General features: G+C 40.8%; 1 protein-coding gene across 2 annotated transcripts in view; it reads right to left on the reverse strand.

The window, feature by feature from the left end:
- Positions 1 to 718: 718 nt before the first annotated feature.
- Sec8 (exocyst complex component secretory 8) overlaps positions 719 to 18,814 on the reverse strand; it is a 117,125-nt gene continuing 99,029 nt past the window's right edge. For both annotated transcript variants that reach the window (XM_037426751.2, XM_075876189.1), the window contains 6 exons: positions 13,665 to 13,702; positions 13,480 to 13,594; positions 12,894 to 13,012; positions 11,931 to 12,026; positions 8,717 to 8,828; positions 719 to 5,303 (listed from right to left, as the gene is read on the reverse strand). In XM_037426751.2, the coding sequence (XP_037282648.2) occupies positions 5,130 to 5,303; positions 8,717 to 8,828; positions 11,931 to 12,026; positions 12,894 to 13,012; positions 13,480 to 13,594; positions 13,665 to 13,702 (654 nt within the window). In that variant the 3' untranslated portion in view covers positions 719 to 5,129. The remainder of the gene's footprint in view (positions 5,304 to 8,716; positions 8,829 to 11,930; positions 12,027 to 12,893; positions 13,013 to 13,479; positions 13,595 to 13,664; positions 13,703 to 18,814) is intronic.

An 18,814-nucleotide genomic window follows, 5' to 3' on the forward strand; every position in this document is an offset into this window, starting at 1 on the left:
TCATGTGGTGGTGACAATAAAGCAAGCAGTGGTCACTCTGGTAGAAATAAAACTCGCCAAAAAGCTAACTTGGGCCCAGAAAACCAAGTAGGCATAATTCAAAGTACAAGGAAAGTGCGCTGTACTCTGATAGTGGCTGTAGGTGTTGTCGGCCTACGGTAATCTGTTCACCGGCAGAACGCGTGCTTGTATTTATACAGCAGTGATTGCACTTTCCAGCGTTATCACTGGTGCACTTGTAGGCTCGCCAATTGAGAAGAGTCCTCATACTGCACGTAATCTGAGTAATAACTGTTGATTTTTTAAGTCCTAAAACTACGCAATGACTATGAGAACGCAGAAATGAAGGGCTTCAGAAATTTTGACTGTGTGGTGTTCTTTAACTTGCAATCAAATCCAAGTACATGCACCTCTAGCATTACAACTCTATCGACATGCGGCCGCCGTAGCAAGAGTTCCGCGCAATGTTAGCAGCCCAATCTGAGACAATCTCAAAGTTTACGAAACATTGTGGGTGGCTTACACCAAGTGGTCGTAAGTTTTTTGTGTCTTGGACACAATCACACCAAAATATAAAAATAAGATTGGCGGCAGCATAGTTGCACAAATCGTCACGGGACAACACCGCTATTCACGCTATAAAAAGGGAGCCACTTATAACTGAAATAGAAAAGCCATTCCGTTTCAAGCATTCGTGGTGAATAAGCCGAGACGCACAATCAAGTCGAACTTTTATTAGCTATGACAATTTAGCATGACGTATCGTCAACTTACATGTTAAGGTAAGGTAATAAAGAGATCAGTGCCTGTAGGAAATTGCCTGATAAGACTTCTTGGGACGTTGATAAGGAAAACGGACCACTTGACATAACAATTATTTTTTGAATCCCCTTACTAAGATCTCTAATATGCGTTTTAATTATTCGCAGTATTATAATGCAAACTCAATTTAGTCATTTTACAAAGCAATAGAATGTTTGGTCCTGTATACTCCACGCACACCCAGGTAATGACAGATTTGTTTTCTAAATCACCTTGGCGGAAGAGTAAACTCAAGTGAATATAAAGATGCAAACAGAAGCGAAAATAAGGTCGACAATTAAAGGTAAGGATAAAACAGAGAGCTTATTTTGACAATTTTACAAAAGGCATATTGCATTCACAAGACCGAGAAAAAAACAGTTTAGAACACTAGGTTATGCATGGGATGCAAGAGAATTACAACTGAGAAAACACTTAAGCTAACAGTCATATCATAACTTCAAATTGAAATAGCAGGAAGAGAACTACGTGGTATGCCAGTATATCATCTGATCGGTAAACCCTGTTCTATTTGATACAGAATCGATACTTCCGTACGCATCGTGGTACACAGCACTTGCAAGTGACTAAGGGTAAGCGTCATGACTATGACACAACTTAAAAGGAAAAAAATTGAGAAAACGAAATGCATGCAGGCTTGATTGATTGATATGTGGGGTTTGAAGTCCCAAAACCACCATATGATTATGAGACACGCCGTAGTGGAGGGCTCCGGAAATTTCGACCACCTGGGGTTCTTTAACGTGCACCCAATCTGAGCACATAGAAATACACGCAGGCAAGGACGTTAACATAGTTTATGACAGCGCGAGCTGTCATGCTCCTCTGCACCACCAAAAGGGACGCACAGACCTCATTGCCTGGCCTCACTGGTGAAGTCAGGCGGAAAGAGAAAGTTGTGTCACCAGTACCAGCCTGGAAAGTGGAATTAAGTCAGCGGTTAATGTTTCACACGGTATAGCGTAAGTTGCGACAAAGTATCTTGTATTTTAAGATACACAATACATTATCGAATGTAACGAAAAGACAGATACAAATACTTGCGAGACATATCGCGATATAGATACAAGATACCCAAAGAGTATCTGAGATAGTATCTCACATGTATCTTCAATACTGCCCAGCCTTGGATAGAACCCAGAGACACACAAAACCCTTTTATTATGAATTTATGAATAAATCCCTTTATTATAATGATTGAGAAGAAAATATTGCAAAATTATTCGATAGTTTGTTCACAGTAGGTAGGAACAGAGATAGGAGCATGAATGAAGGCAAAGGCACACAAAACTGGTTGACGTTTTCACATTACTACAACACAGTCGTTTTACTTTGTGTGATTGCCTTCATCCATGTTCTTTGTATTTGCTACAAAAATAGAATTACTGTGTAGAAAAGCTGACTTCAGGAGCTGCAAAGATTCTAACAGGTACCTTTGTGGCCACTGTAAATGGCCTACTCAAATTTGCAAAATAGGCTGTTTATAATCAGTTACTTTCTCCAACTGCACTTAGAAAACTAAAAAAAAACAACAAATATTTCATTACTTTTTGGCATTTTCAAGGTCACTAGACATCGCAGTTTATGACTATGATGCTGCCAATAATGTTCTTAGCTACTAATATGGGTATTTTTGGATTAAAAAAAATTTAAGTTGAGCATATTGGCATGTAATGTAGGTGCAAACTAGTAAATGCTGGCAAGGCTTTAGTGGAGTTGGTGAAACATCCCCACATAACATATTACTTGTGACACTGAGGGAAGCATACACAAGCAATTAGTAAACAGACATTCACACAGTACCTCTTTTGAGAAAATGCTAGTTATGAGACATCGCACTTTGTCATGATGGTGAGCATCTGCTCAACGCCTGCAATTACACAAATGCTTCCTGGTAATCAAAACATATAAGACATACTTTCATTAGAAATTTAACACCTGAAAACAAGTTATTCAATCAACTTATAAAAGCATTGAAGAACCTGATTTTGTTTACTGAAAGGTACCACACATTTGCTCCAAGAAGCCGCAGAAAAAAATGGAAAAAAAAAAACACAGTAAGAGTAAGTAGAGCTGGAAAAAGTGCAAATTGATGATGTTGCAAAAAACAAATAGTAGCAGTATTATTTATTATGAATGGCAATATCTATTAGTGTATTTCCCTCCTTATTCTGTACAGACGACATGCCAAGATTGTTAATACTTCATATTTTAAGAGCACTGCCACAAAAAATTTTATTCGATACACATGTCAATGTGAAAACTCTGTGATCGTGCACAATTCATAGTTCTTGTTTATAAATTAAGTATTTATACATAATATATGTTCAGTAAATTACCAAATATTATTAGCTTCCATCAGCTGCATAGTTATCTGCAGAGTCAAATATGCCAATTGGAAAGTGAAAATTCTTCAACATGGGTATGTATTTCTGAAGCTCAGACACTACTTTGCATATTGTAACCCTATAAGGTACACTCTACACTTATGGCCTATGCCACTTGTACAATGTCATTTTTTACCTTACAAGAAAGTCCATAAAAAAAAACATTGTCAGCATTACTAAGGTTAAAGCAAGCTAGTTTCAAAAATGAGAGCAGAAATAATTCAATTAATATGTTGCCCTTCCTGTAGAGAAATAGTATAATTAAAAAGTAAAAATAATAACAGTGCTCTAGCAGGTGACACAAACTGACATTATAAGAGAAAAAATACAAAATCACAGTTCACAACAGCAACCCAATGGGCTTAGCAACAAGTGGCATGTTAGCAACGCTGGCTGGCATGTCCTATAAGTAACAGCAACTATGCCGGACATAACTTGCAGAACTGTGCAACTAATAATAGCAAGCTCCCATGTGATAACACGGGAGCTTTTTCTTATGTCATCTCAATGTTCAAGGGTTCACTTAAAAAAAAAAACATTGTCTCCCACAAGGCTGATTTTAATAAAACATTCATCAGTTCAATAAGATGGTGTTAGCTAAAGCTTATGCTCGTGACATTACTTCTACATAGCCCCTAAGTAAGATGTGATCGTCGCGTTATCTCCAAGTTATACTATGCATGAGCACCCTTTTTTAATTCCTCTATATTATCTTGCCAAAGTAGATTTCTCACATTTCTCCCCCCCCCCCCCCAAAATTCAAATTCCAACTATCATTTTGCATGAAAAACACTGCAACATCCAGAAAATTATTATTCTACTATTTCTTCCTTGGCACTGCTAAAAATTTGGACTCCCGGAAATTCATGGCACATAAATTATCATCAGTGCACATACCAAGACAGGTATAAAGAAAAAGCTAACATGACACAATATCTCTGCGAACAAAACTGCGACACAACAGAGCTTATTTGCAGCATAACAGTTTTATAAAACAAGAAAATATGCGCTGAAACAGCAAGCAGTCACACATCTTAAAGGCACATAAGTGGCTATTGTCTCATCATCTTCAAAACAGCATGATCAATTCATGATACAGAGTTTACAATTAGACACTGACAACAGAGTAACTTGTGACCAGTTTTCAACAACCAAAGAAAAAAAGGTACACCACAAACACAACCACATATTAAACACCATATTCATTCTAGAATCAACAAACAAAATGTCAAGGAAAAAGATCGGTCAGTAAAAGGACAATATACAGCGTTTTTAAAGCGCAAAGCCTTTTGGTTACTAGGGGCCCCTTATATGAAGCAATTTATGAGTGGTCAAAGAAACTTGTTGTTAGAAAGTTTTGCATTCCACACCTAACAGTAAGCTGCTGCATAGTAAGTTGCCAGATAACAGAACAATGAAAATGATTCATGTAACAGCGGCTCCTTTGTACGTCGACATCATCGCACAAAGCCGCTCGATACATGAACAAACGCTTTTATCCAGTAGGATCAAAAGCTTCATACAAGAGGCCCGAGGTGCATAAATACAGGCACAAGCCAGCAATGGCACATAAATTTCTAGGAAGTACATGCATAACCTTGTCCCCCTTACATACACACACACACACTCAAGCACAGAAGAATTGAGATGAAACAATGCTCCCGCCCAGTTCATGCACACTGCTGCAAGTGCTCTCACTGGGCAGCTCTGACTTATGTCACCGTACCACACATGATGGTAGGGAAGGAACCATGAACCCTGGTCATTCAGAGATGTTTCCAGCATACGTACAGCCAGTGTGGCTACACCTAAAAACCAGAGCCCTCAGGAGCATGATTGCTTTTATTTTTATGATTGCATCACCAGTAACATGACTCGCACAGCAACTATATGCTGCAGCCAAACCTTTGAGAGTTGGGGCTAAATGGCCACGGCCACTTCATTGAGAATGTCTCGAAGCCGTGAAAGCAAAGCATCTAGACTGTCTGGGTCCCGCTCGCTGCTAGGAAGACTTCGATGAAGAAGAAGCAAGACATTCTTGTATTCCATTTCTTGAAACTGGGCACCATGCTCTACTATCAGATTTAATATGTCCTGTAAAAGAACATGTCTCTACATGTAAACTGAAGATGACTGAAAACTTTTAAAACAATTGGTCAGAAATTTCAGCATATAAATTTAGTGGCCCACCTGACAAAAGTAAAGTGTGGGATTGGGCTAGTTGGTGATCCATATAAAACTTCTAGGCGCGTAAAACTTCAGACAACTAACATAAGAGACAAGGACGAGCGGTCAGTCGGGCAGGTGCCTCAATGTAAGACTTCAAGAACATTGCCAGAAAGTAAGAAATGCAGGACGGGACGGTTTTTTGGCCGCTCATTGTTCCGAATGTGGATGCCAGCCTTTGTTCGAACAGACAAGGGTTCTCGCGTCCCACCCTAATGAAGGCACAAGACTTGTAATTGAAGCTGCAGCAATTGCTCGAGGTAGCTGTATCAGCAAACCATCGATAGCATTATCTGGGAAAGAATTGGCGTTTTTAAATTCGGCACGTGAGGGCCCAGGGTGAGCACGTGATGTTTTTGCAATCTCTCTTTTCGCCTTTTGATTTTGTGTGTTGCTTATCTTCTTTCTAATATATATATGTGTGTCGTAGTAGTAATAAAATCAGTTCTGCGCTCGTCCTTGTCTCTTATGTTAGTTGTCTGAAGTTTTACGCGCCTAGAAGTTTTATATGGACCACCTGACAAAACCAGGAAACCATATATCATATCCAGTTGAGCTTGTTAGTTATTCATTGCACAGGAGAATGACAAAAATAAAAAGCTAACGAGAATAAAGTGGAGCTTAATGACGATACACAAATTTGTAAGTTAATTTAACATCGTACGTATGTTCATAGTGACTCTCTTAGTCTTTGTTCGACTTCTGTGCTGTTCCCCTGTACAATATATACATTGTCGAAAAAAAAGGGAAAACAGAAAAACATTTGCAAACAATAAAATGGTTCAAGTACATAAGAGTTGAAGTGGCCATCACCAATGCATCACTTGTAGAGCAACTGCCTGCATATCTTGCAAGGCCAGATACACCTCTGGCTAACAACATCAGTCTCCTACCCTTCACAAAAGTTCAAAGCAGAGTATCTATGACACACAATTTAACTATAAATTTATTACTTTTAAAAGCCACTTTGAGCTGTAGCTATGCCACAATATTATTTCGTACACTAATTGCTTAGAAAATAGGCTTAATATCTATGCCATTGCAAAACACTTGGCTGAATTTCTCACTGCTGTTCCACAAGAGGCATATTGAAGTAAAAAAACTTCAAAACTGCCCAGCATAAGCATCAGGAATAAATATTAGCCTCTATAAACATTAAACCAATTTTTTGTATTTGTGGACTTATGTATGCCAGCTAAAGAAACTGAAATTCAAGAAAACACAAACTGTGCCATTTAAAATAACATTTGTCTATTACACACTTATATGTATCAGCATGTCAAGCCCTTTCAGACGCAATCAAATGTCCACTGCAGTTGCAAAAACAGCCTTAGTAGCAGGGAGTTCCACTACTTAATGACAGGTGCTTCCAAAAGGCTTTATCTTTGTTTTATCTTTCCCTGCACTTGCTTAAAGTGCAGAATTCAGGCATGACACCTATCCTCCTGCAATGGTGGCAAGATCATCCTTCATTTTTCTTCTCCACTTTAACTTTCGTTGCCATTATTATTTGTATATTTTAATGAGGAGGCATGCTTATTTCCTTTACGCTTTCCTCACATCAATGTGCATTGTTTTAACATGGCTGTTACCAGGATTAAATCAAGCCCTTTTATTTTCCAACAACAATGTTTTGTCCTTAGAGACACAGAAGCACCATCTTGGTCAGAACGCTAAAACTAAATCTGTTCCCAAAGTGGGGACAGAGGTGCAGATACTTATCCGTTCATGTATTGCTACTTAAGATTCAACTGCAATGTTCAGTGCAGTTTTATTTTGCCCATCGTACATAAGACACAAGACGTAGAAACAAAAGAAGTACAGTCCTGTCTTCTTCTTCTTTTATTCACTAGTCCTCAGCACAGTTTTAGTTCTCTTTAACATTTCGTGAACCAACTCGCAACAATCAACATATCTGACACAGATAACTTACCTTCGAATCATTAAACATTGCTATGACTTAAATACACTCGAGTGAAACGATCCAAACAGCACTGCTCAAGCAACCGTACTCGTAAGATTACCAATACTTGCCCCCCCCCCTCCCCTTGTAATTTTCTATTTATTTCGTTTCTTGTTACCAATCCTGAACTGTGCTGAGTGCATGAAGCATCTCCCAGTTTTGTGATAGAAGTAATCGTCTGAACGACAGTTTGTAAGGACCGGTCAATGTTTCTACATAAATATAAGTGAAATAGTGAAAATAGCTACAGCAGCCATACTCAAAAAGAGGGCCAAGAAGGGATACAAAAAAATCAAGAACTATAGAAAGCTAGCTTTTCTACGTAATTTGCCAAGACTGCACTTACAACTCCTAGTACTCTAAAAGAGCAATTGACAAGATCACCTCATCAGTCTTTATAGTCTCTTCAAAACTTATGAAAAAACCTGGCCGATCCCTCCATCTAGGAATCGGTATATAACACGAAAGTGAAACGGATCCTTGCAGAGGCAGTTGACCGTTTGTTGAGAATCGTTTTGCCGCACCACAAGGGCAACGGAATGAATGCTACAGCAACAAATTGTAATGTCACACAAAGAACAGCAAGCAGCTCGAAACTTGCAACTCACACCTCTAGCAAAATCCATGTGCAAAATGAGCACACAAAGGACAAGTGCGGACTAACTGTCGAAGCTCATCATTTAAAGCATGCTTTTAAAACACAAAAAATATGAAATGAATTCACAAGTACGCACACGACGAGCACGCACAACTGCCACAATTCCTTTTTCTTCGAGTGTGAGCAGCGCGCTTCTTCCGTAAATGCAGCCGCAGCAGCAAGCGAAGTGATGTTCATGCACTCTTTAACCACAGTAACTTGAAAGCAAACTTGTGGCGGAAGCACAAAACGTACAAAGCACTAAAATCAAGAGATAAGTGTGAGCACAAATATTGCAACGCCCTGGGCGACTACCTTTAGAACAAGCCCAACACGCGCCCTTCTCCCCATCTTGCTACTGATGACAAAAACATGCTTAAACTTAAGCTGCTAAGCTCGGAGTACAACCAATGGTATACGATGTATATATATAGCTCGCTATTAATTACCTGGACAACCCGCACATTGTGACGTAGTGGTTTCCCACATTGCACCGTAGAGTGAGAGGTTGCACGTTTCATGCCTAATAATGAAACTTTTTTTCCCCATTTTTCTCTTTGCAACCTGTTAGTATATATCTTTTAGCGTCACATCCATGATGGAAATACATAAACGAAGCGAGCCGTGATGAACCCCGCCATGAAAACGCTTGTGTTAAAATAAGAAATCCAGTCAACTAACCTCTGGTGTCAAGTAAAATAACTCAAAGTACTGCCTTGCATAATCCAGGGCCACCTCGCGGTTCATTGTGATGCTAGTCAGTGTTTGCTGCATCGCAAAGATGTTCCTGCAACTAGATAGAATGCCATCTTGTGAGAACCGTCAACATGGTTATTTCTGCAGAATGAATGTTAAACCAAAAGTTAAACAGGTATTAAGCCATTATACATACACAAATACGCTGTCACACAAGAAAAGATGAATAAATCAATAGAAGCCTTTCAACACACAATGCCAAATTATTTTTGCATAATATGCCATAAAGGCATGACTATGGTACTGCATAGCACATAAAGTTAATTAAAAGATGCTTTTCTATATTAAAAAAATATCAAGAACCTTGTCTAGAACTAAGTCATTAAAGAGTCCTGCAACTCTTTTTCAGCATGGTCATAATATGCTGCGAATGGGTAATTGTTAGGCTTGTGCGAATACAGTCGCCGACCGATTTTCCGGACTCCAAAAATTCGGACTTGTTGGATATTCCGGACTTCATAAATGCACCGTCAGGGATCCCATAGAGCTAGCTAATGCATTGTTTCGACCGATTTTTCAGGCGAATTTGCCCCTGAAAGTTCGATGTTTCGGACTAAATCGCTCGTTTTGTGCCACGCCCCAAGCCATTGTGAACGCCGCCATGTTGAATTTTCTGTCGGCTTGGCTAAGCTTGGTCTTCAGATGCTTTTCCTGCCTCCGAGATTGGAATGCGCACGCCATATTTCAAGTTTCGGAAGACGTGTTTGCTTTTTAAAAGACGCGGTGATGGATGCCGTTTTTTCGTCTTCGGTCAGCACTATCGTCATCACATCGCACGGGGAGGAGGCGAAAGAAGGATTCTCTACCTGCCACAATGACATTTAAAGACTTCACTCGTGTGGACGACGACATTGTTTCGTGCGCGGAGGCCACTGACGACAAAATTCTTCGCCAGGTTCTCCCGGAGCCGGAGAGCGGCTCGGATGACGACAACGACGACCGCCCGCAGCCGTCGGCGGCGGAGATCGCCAACGCGGTGACAATTTTGTCGAGCGTTTATGGCGACGATGTCACCTTGGCGCAAATACGGGCAAACCAAATTGCCTCCAAGCGTAGTTTGAGGCAAGGCAGCATCAAGGACTTTTTTAAACCTGCCTGATGCAATAAACTTCAGATTTTTGGCGAAAACGAATTTTTCGGACTGTTCGATTTTTCATACTTTTTTTCGGTCCCCGCCAGGTCCGAAAAATCGGTCGGCGACTGTAGTGAATTTCAGGGTCGAAGAGAATTCGAAGCGAATAGTGATTTTGGTCGAATAATTTCGAATCGAATTCGAATAGTATGTATGACATATAAAAAAAAAGGGAATATTATCATAACCTAACTAACCTGCACGATATTTCTTTTGAATTGAAATAGAGGCTCTAAGCAAATTTTTTTTTTTTTGTTGAAAGAAAGTCGAAACAACCTTGATTAGTAGTTTGGGTAGGATCCCAGTGATAACCTGTAAGATACGTAACATTTTAAAATTTATTATACTTAAATCATATAAACCATCATAACAAGCCTAATAAAATGGATTGATTTGAGGGTAACAAGTTCCTTTAAAGGGGCCCTGCAACACTTTTTCAAGTATCCATGGAGCCAGTAAACATGCTTGTCGCCTCACAAATTTACCGCCGCAAAGTTTCTAGAAGCGTTCCAGTACGAGCGGAGTTCCAAAAATTTGTCGCATGCTGCAATTGCATTCTCCATTCTCAACCCGTCAAAAGATCTAGAAGCTAAGTAGGGAAGGATAGCGCGAGAATAGAAAAAAACGCCATGAGCGCCTAGCGACCTCGAGCATCTCTTTTTTCTTCGAATACGAGGCCTTTCAGTGCGATCGTGCACGTACTTGTGGACAAGCAACGGCCTCACGCGGCGGTCCGATGACGAGGGCGCCATGCTCGAATCAGCCAATGACTGTGACCCGAGCCGTATTTTCCTTCTTGGCTGTGACAAGTGATTTATGAGCTTGTAGTGTCATTTGCTGATGGAAGAGAGTAATTTTTAGGTTTGAAAATTTATTGTGAATTTCAGGCCGCATGCTGCGCAATAATTCTCGCCTCGCCTGTTCTCGGTAGCCTCTACTACTGATCGGCAGCGTTTTCTGACCATGCTCAGCAAGTGTTGCAGGGCCCTTTTAAATTTGAAGGGAGGCTTCATGGCAAAGCAAATTTCTCCCGAGTAGGTGCTTTCACGGTTTTACATTACTACATTGCAGTGAAATTACCTTTACAGGCAAACTAGTGTGCATTTATTTGTTTATTGCGAATACTTCAAAAATATTCGATAATTTGAATTCGAATCAAAGCGAATTCGAATACTCGCCTATTCGTTCGAATATTCGAAGCATTGGAATATTCGCACAAGCCTAGTAATTGTGGCTCCTGGGAACATGTAAGTCAAATATAAAAGTGCAGCATACGGCCTGGAATATACAAATGATTCTACAAACTAGCAAGAAATTGCTTGCTCTTCCTTCGACAAATAATGCCATAAGCCCAAATGACTGCTCCATTAACAAAGTCTCAGTGGCTGATTTGAGCGTTGTGAACTGCATATGCATAGTTAATCCGGCTACCATGGGACGCCGCTACATGCCCATGCGCGCACTTGTGATTCCACTGAAAGGAACCCGCACATTCGAAGAAACGAAAGTGTCCAAGGTCATGATGTGCGCTGATTAACAGACCTAGTTTCTTGATCCTTCCCCCCAAACATTGTTTCAGAGCATTTGCTCGTATTAAATGAGAAAGCGCTTAAAAGCAGGCAACAAATTCCTGTAACTCCATTCGTACTTGATGGATTCTGAAAGTTTTGTGGCAGTCAATTCATGAAGCAATAAACTCTCTTAATGAAACTGTTCGATAATACCTAGAAAAAATGTTGCTGGGCTCTTTTAAAACATGCACACGCATTATTATTAAGTCTGACACAAGCCAAAAGTTTCATAAAGCCAATGATACGGAAACCAATTTGTTCTATATTTGTTCATTTTATTTATATCCAATTTGTTCATTTTATTTATATGTTCTATAAATAAAATAAGACTGATCTCAACAACTGTCTTTGTGGCTTTCCATCAGGGTGCGCTACATGACACAGGCATGTCCATCAAAACAGCCTAGATAATTAAGTGAAAACCCAAGGGCCTTACACTTTTTTGATGCCATTCTCATTGACCTTCTGTATGCTGGATGTGCTGTTGATCAGGATGGAGGCAATGAGGTGCCCTAGCCCTTCGAATATGTACCTGCAGTGGTTAAAAAAAATGGTTAACTTGGTGAATGTAAAAAACTACCGTGCCAGCTTGCATTGAAGCTTACTCCCAACTCCCAAACATTGTTAAAGAAGACTGGTTATATTTCGCTGAAACAGACACAGTGCAGACAGGTCTTTCATCCTGAGCTGCAGTTGTTTTGCAGCTCTTCTGTATGTTTTGGTACCTGACATCATCACAAGCCACGGGTGTGTAGTCACCAGAATCAATACTGTGGCCCGACGTCACGATACTGTAAATGTCAATTGCTGCACCACATGAAAATTGACTTTAATGTGAAAGTAAGCCATCTTATCAGCATTTATTTAGCCTCACACTTGCTCAGAGCCATCTATGCAAGACACGGGACTTGAATGACAGACTTAACTCAGCTTCGAAAACTGGTGTCAGTATCCCTTTAACAGAAGAAGCACACGTGCAAATATCTTAGGTCAACTTTTTAAATGAAGCATAATAGATATTTCTCTATTCCATATTCTTGTGGAATACAGAAATGCAGTTTTCAGCACATATAATAATAATAAAATAAAAAAATAATAATAGTAATAATAATACGTGGGGTTTACCATCTCCAAACCACGATATGATCCCTTTGGCTAGGAACCAATTTTGCAGTACAGAAGTGAACATGACAAGTTAATGAGTATTTATCCTTCAAGCTTGAAATGTAAATGCAAATTGATATTTACATACTTGTTCGCAAAGTCATGCCACTGAACAGTGATGCTGAAATAGAGCATAGGCAGTATCACATCCTAGACAGCTGCGACAACACTGTGTAGAATCTAGATTTCACTCAAGTGTAAACCTTCAAAGCTGAAATATTAGCCTCAGGTGCACCTGTGTTTCCTCTGTTGTAGGCAGGCTGTCATTGCTTCGTCGATGCTGGAGAGGTCTTTGTTCAGCTTCATCACTTCAGGGTCAGGCTCCTGGCTGTCTACACCACCCGCAAAGTTGCCCTATGGACCAAACATGCACTCCCATCAAAACTCAAGAACTGCCATGGGAGAAATCTTTCGACAGTGAAAAGAATACAGAGGCAATACACAATTAAAGCTGAAGGTGGGCCTAGTTGGCTTTGACTTCAAGTGAAAACAATTTACCAAGGAGAACAACACAAGAATAAAGAAAGAAGCACACAAGATGATCACGACCAATCATCAGGTGTGCAAGAATAAAGAAAGAAGCACACAAGATGATCACGACCAATCATCAGGTGTGCTTCTTTCTTCATTCCTGCCATACTCTCATTGGCAAAATGTTTTCAAGTAATATACAAAACCTAACGATAAAACTAGATTGAATAAGTCAGTCATCTTCCTCTGAATTTTCCAGTCTGTCTTGTCTCAATGTGTTGCAAGGCTTACGAGCTACAGCTAACTATAACTTTTTAGTGCCAATTACTCAGAGCCCTCGATACACTCACTTGTATAGTCACAGGAAGGAGATAAAAGAAGCAGTGCACTCGCACTTCCAGGTGCAACACCAAAAGGCAGGTATCAGCTATTTCTTGAAAGTCCTTTGCCAGCTCCTTCAATGTCCTGAAGAGAATAATGACGCAAAACATAAGATTTCAACACTTTTTTTTTTTCGTCAAAGACAAAGACTTACTGGACAGTCGCATCAGGAACTGGTGGCAGATCCTGAACCTGTAAAAAAAAGAACAGTGTATCCACAACTGCCACGCCCACACGCCCACACACATTGAATTTGAGTAGTTCTCACCAAAGTGCTGGCAGTTACTTCCTCTATGGTAACCACACAAGTGATAAACAGTTTAATACAGCTTGATGTACAATACAGCACAATATACACAAGGTCATAAAAAAGAATTCAACAGGTTATTTTATTTAGCTAATAAATACTGAAATTTCCATAAAATATTTCAACAGAAAGTGGACAAGTAATATGCCACAAAACTACTATGTAGAATGGATTGTCTCTAGCACGGTGTATAATACAAACACTTTAGGTGGAGACGCTCGCGAGACACGGTCGACCAGATAAAGTAACAACGACGCGCATCCGTAAAACTGCTGCCGGCAGCACTGCGAGAGGCGTATAGACCCAACTTGAAAACAGAAAGAGGCATTGCTATAGCAACCGATCCTTCACAGCAAATTTGAATTTAATTACACAGAAGCGTTGTTTCTGTGAAAGAGTGAAAATTGATTACTCTTCTCAACAAGCATGAAGGCTGTTTTGCGTGACACAAAAGGTTGCCATTTTCAGTCTGCGAATTCGCTCACAGTGAAAAAAAGACCAGTTCGCTCCCGCCACAGCGTTTCGTGGCGAGCTTCCAACATGTTGAAAGTTTTCACTCTGATCGCAGCAGCGGGAGCGATTTTTGGTCGGTATCCCTCAAATAGGGCAGGGCCGGCCAAGCTGTCGAAATAGAGTCGACGTGTTTGTTTTGGTAATGGCCACTGTTGCGCATTTTAAAGTGCATATAATTAGATTAGAAAGTGTTTGCAAAGACGAAACACAAGTGCTCTTCGTTGCCGTTCATGCAACTTCAATAATGTCATAACGAGCAGTTTGTTACATTATATTTAAAAAATTTTATAGTGTCTGCCACAATGAACAGTGGAAGAAACGTTGCAGAGCGAAAATCGAGGATTGTTCGTAACAGACACGAACATAATTGACATCTTTTCCAAAATTTTGTATGAAGCGGCTCTACATTTAAATGCGCTGGTTTTCGTGTATTTGCTGATAGGTGGTGCACTCGAATTGGCAAGCTGGATCTGGCAAGCACGGGAACAGCATGGTGGGACGCACATGCTTTCGATGGCCAGCAAAGCAGAACTTCAACGAGACTTCAAGATTGCTCGTAAAAAAAAAGCAACCACTTAGACACCTAAACAAATTTGTTGCCGTGCACTACAAAGCTATGTATACCAGTTGGTGTTGCCCCAAATTCTACCATTGCGGCTCCAACGAAAATTATATGGCATGAAGGTCACGACCACGTGATTACCCGTTGGGATGGAGGCATGTACACGGGGGACCCTGTGCCAATCTTCTCGCTGATTTCACCATCCCTTCTTACCGTGCACGGAAAGCGCATTACAGTATTTTTTTTTTTTTTCATTGAACATCAGTGGACTTATTTATGGATGCCAATGTAAACGTGCTCACAAAAAGCAGTGAATTCACAACGTAACATAGTGAAAAAATGTTTACTACGCCTGTAACAGAAAAACAATATTTATTGCAACGTATCACTGTATTGAACAAACATAATACAGCAAAAATACTCATTTACATTCACGACTTAGGGAATGTATATACTGAATCTCATGCAACTTGCACCACTGCAAAGGCAAGATATGATTGAACAATACAACAAGAGGAGTCTAAACGTTGCAAAGCCTTGCCTCTTTTTTTCTGTTGCAGCTTTCTTTAGCTGCATTTTGGCCTTGCGTCTTGAAGCATTGCTGGATTTTCATAGTGTTGTAACAGCACAGAATTCTGACAACTGCGTCAAACTTGTGCTCACTGAACAGAAACGTCGACTTCTGTTCAGTGACAAACGCGACGCTCTCTGAACGCAGGCGTTTCCACTGGCCTCGCCGGTTGCTATAGCAACGGCATGTGAAACGTTCTTTTATTTTTATGTTGGGCTGGTTTGCAGCTACATGCGCTGCCGGCAGCGGTCTGACAGACACACGTCCCCGTTACTTTATGTTGTCAGTCGCGTCCCATAAAAAAGCCGAGAAGTGTCCCCACCTAAATTGTTTGCATCTTACACCGTGGTCTCTAGACGACCGAGACAGCACTAAAAATCGAGCAGGGCTCAAGTACTATGGCAAATAAATATGTATTTACGTATGCTTAATATAAAAAATCTGAGCCACTTAATACATGAAACACACACAAGATAGTAACAGCAGTTGATTACTGTAACAACCAGTATCCAGTCATGAGTTCAAAGCAATTATCTGTAGTGATGTGTACAGCTATTGCTTACTCAGCAATGTTCTTCAAAAGGCATAAAATTATGTGCACACAGCCGACTTCGGTTCTTGCTCCTTATGTAACAAACTACAAGATGCCTTGTGACAACTGGAATAACAGAAAAGCCAACAGGTGCCTTTATCTGTGCAATTACATTTGCAGATTAATTCCCTCCTTTCATGTGGCCAAGCAAGCAAGGCATATTACATTCTCACCATGTGAGCTCACTGAGAACAAAGACGAATCTGCCTCTTACACAAAAGGTACTGATACACTACACACCACCACGCACAATATATAGCTCGAAACTGCTTTCAATAGCGCAGCACAGTAATCGAAGGTATGCGACACAATATTCCTTATCTGCCCATCCTTTTCTTGACTCTTTAGCAGGCCCTTCACCAGGCCCTACTGCAAATTTCAGTTCATAGAAAATTAAGGCCAACCTAGTTCAATGTTACAGAAGTAATTTTTCAAATTGCTTCTTTACTGGAAGAGTTGGAAGAAATACAACTGCGCCGCTATTATACGAACAGGAGGGAAGAGAAGATGGCATCTCCTCCTTTGTCATGGCTAGCACCCGCAAGCACCATACTTTCATTCTTTCCAGAACAATTACTGCCTCTGCCTTTTTTTTGCTGTTTTAATTTTGCTTTACAGTGTGTTATTATTGGTGGCACACATCAGATCATGGATGGGGGGGTAATCGCAAGCAATGCATGTAGCATAGCACATGCAGATGTGATACTTTTGAAGTGCAGCATGGCTCCCTAAATAAGGAGGGTGCGTGTCACTTCGTCTGAAATCTTGACCGTTTTCATGCAGACAGCTATTTTATAACTTTCTAATACATTTGCGATTCGACATGCCTTGCTTGTTCATTTGTAATGCCAAACCTGGCGAGTAACTCTTTAAGGAGCAGACATACAAACTAACTAAACAAAATGCTCATTTGAGTGAGTGAGTGGGAACTTTATTATGGTCCATTGCAGACGCTGAGGTTGCCACGCGTCACCCGGCTACATTTACATGAGGACCGGCAAGACTCGCCTGACGGCCCTGTCGCGGGCACACTGGACGGCCAGGATTTGGTCCTGAAGTTCTGGGCTGTGCAGAAGCGCATCCCAACAAAATGCCCATTTTTCATCTCAATGTTGAAACTGCCCCAATAGCATACCTGCCAACCTGGCAATTGAGGAATTTGTAACACCCCCGGGCGATGAAGGGAAGCGAGAAGAGGGAGGGGTTACCTTTTTTTTTTATTTATATGACCGATTTCCCTTTAGCAACAAGCATAATCATGTTTTGCTGCCTTAAGCCAAATCGATGCGCTGAATTATTCCCCCCCCCCATTTTTGTCACTAAAAGAAAAACAAAACAAAAAACATCGTAAAAAATGGGGGAGGGGGGGCAAACGCAAGCACAAACGTCCGCATGCGGTCTCATAATGGCTTGGAGTGGCCGAACACACAAGGGTAGGGTTTTCCACTAAGGTGAGAGTCTCAAAGGGGGAGCGCAAATTCTCCTAAAATTTTGCGTCATCAAAACAACTATAGCCATAAAATCAATTTCCGTCAAAACAACTCGCGTATGTCTTCACAAGTGAACGAATGGGACGGCGCAGCTGGCTGCCACGAAAGCGTGGGTCAAAGCTTTAGCTTTGCTCGCTATTAGATTTTCAGGACAGGAATTCCAAAACGCTTCTAGCCTTTTTTACATCTTTACCGCCTTTAATCTACCGCTGCGTCAGCCACGAGTGCTCTGAGCTCGTAGATCGCTATCACATCGCCGTGACGGTTACAGCAAATATCAGCTTTGTTTTCAATCCAAGTGCCTTCAAAACTAAGTCGTTTTATGCTATCTATGATCACAACTGCCGCGGTTTTGTCCAACAGACTTTGCGGAAAGTAGTGTTGCTTTGACTGGTCGAGGGTTGGGCGTAAGTACGCTTTTAGAGTTCTGTCAGTAGTCGTCCCCATACATAATCATGTTGAACTACTGCGGTTTCGTCCACAGCAGTTGTGGCAACGACAACCACATGCACTGTAGAAGATAGTGCGTGCGCTGGTCGCATGCATACTTCCGAAGTTCGAGCACGCTGCTGTCGATCGGCCTTCATTCGACGGTTGCAGTACTATTGGCCCAATGGACACATGAATTTGGCTTGAGAATTTCACCAATTTGTAGCTGCCGCGGCTCCACATCAGTGAGACTCTACTGTACGTTTACATGAGCGCCTTTCAATTTCGTTTAAAACAAAATGTGGTCGGCTCTCAAAAAGCCTGGAACAGACTGACTTGCACTTCTGTCAATGCGGCCACATCTCGCACACAAATTTAGATTTCCGGGAGATATTCATGGCAACCGTACAAACGGAAGAAACCATCGAAATCCGAGTCTCCCGGACAATACGGGAAACTTCGCAGGTATGTGATGATGATAAAACTAATACATATTGTTCTCTCCTGGTGGCGGAATATAGCACAATGCTGTTTTTGTGGCTTCCGCGACTAGCTACGGCAATGCACCATAGCCAATTGCGGAGGCCATGCTATTTTAGTAATGTTTATCAAAAACAAAATATTTTTCGTAACACTTCAAACAAGATTCGTAAAATCGTAAGCACAGTCAAAATTCGTACATTTTATGGGATAATCTGAAGAGTTAGGAGGTATGCAATAAGCACATTCAATTTTTTAACAATTCTGAATGAAAGTTTTTCAGCTCGAGGGAGGCAACACCAAGGCAGAACTCTGGAAACGCACTTCACCCCAAGCCATACATGGCTTCATTTGAGACTT

Source organism: Rhipicephalus microplus, chromosome X (assembly GCF_043290135.1).
Source record: "Rhipicephalus microplus isolate Deutch F79 chromosome X, USDA_Rmic, whole genome shotgun sequence".
Taxonomy (NCBI): domain Eukaryota; kingdom Metazoa; phylum Arthropoda; class Arachnida; order Ixodida; family Ixodidae; genus Rhipicephalus; species Rhipicephalus microplus.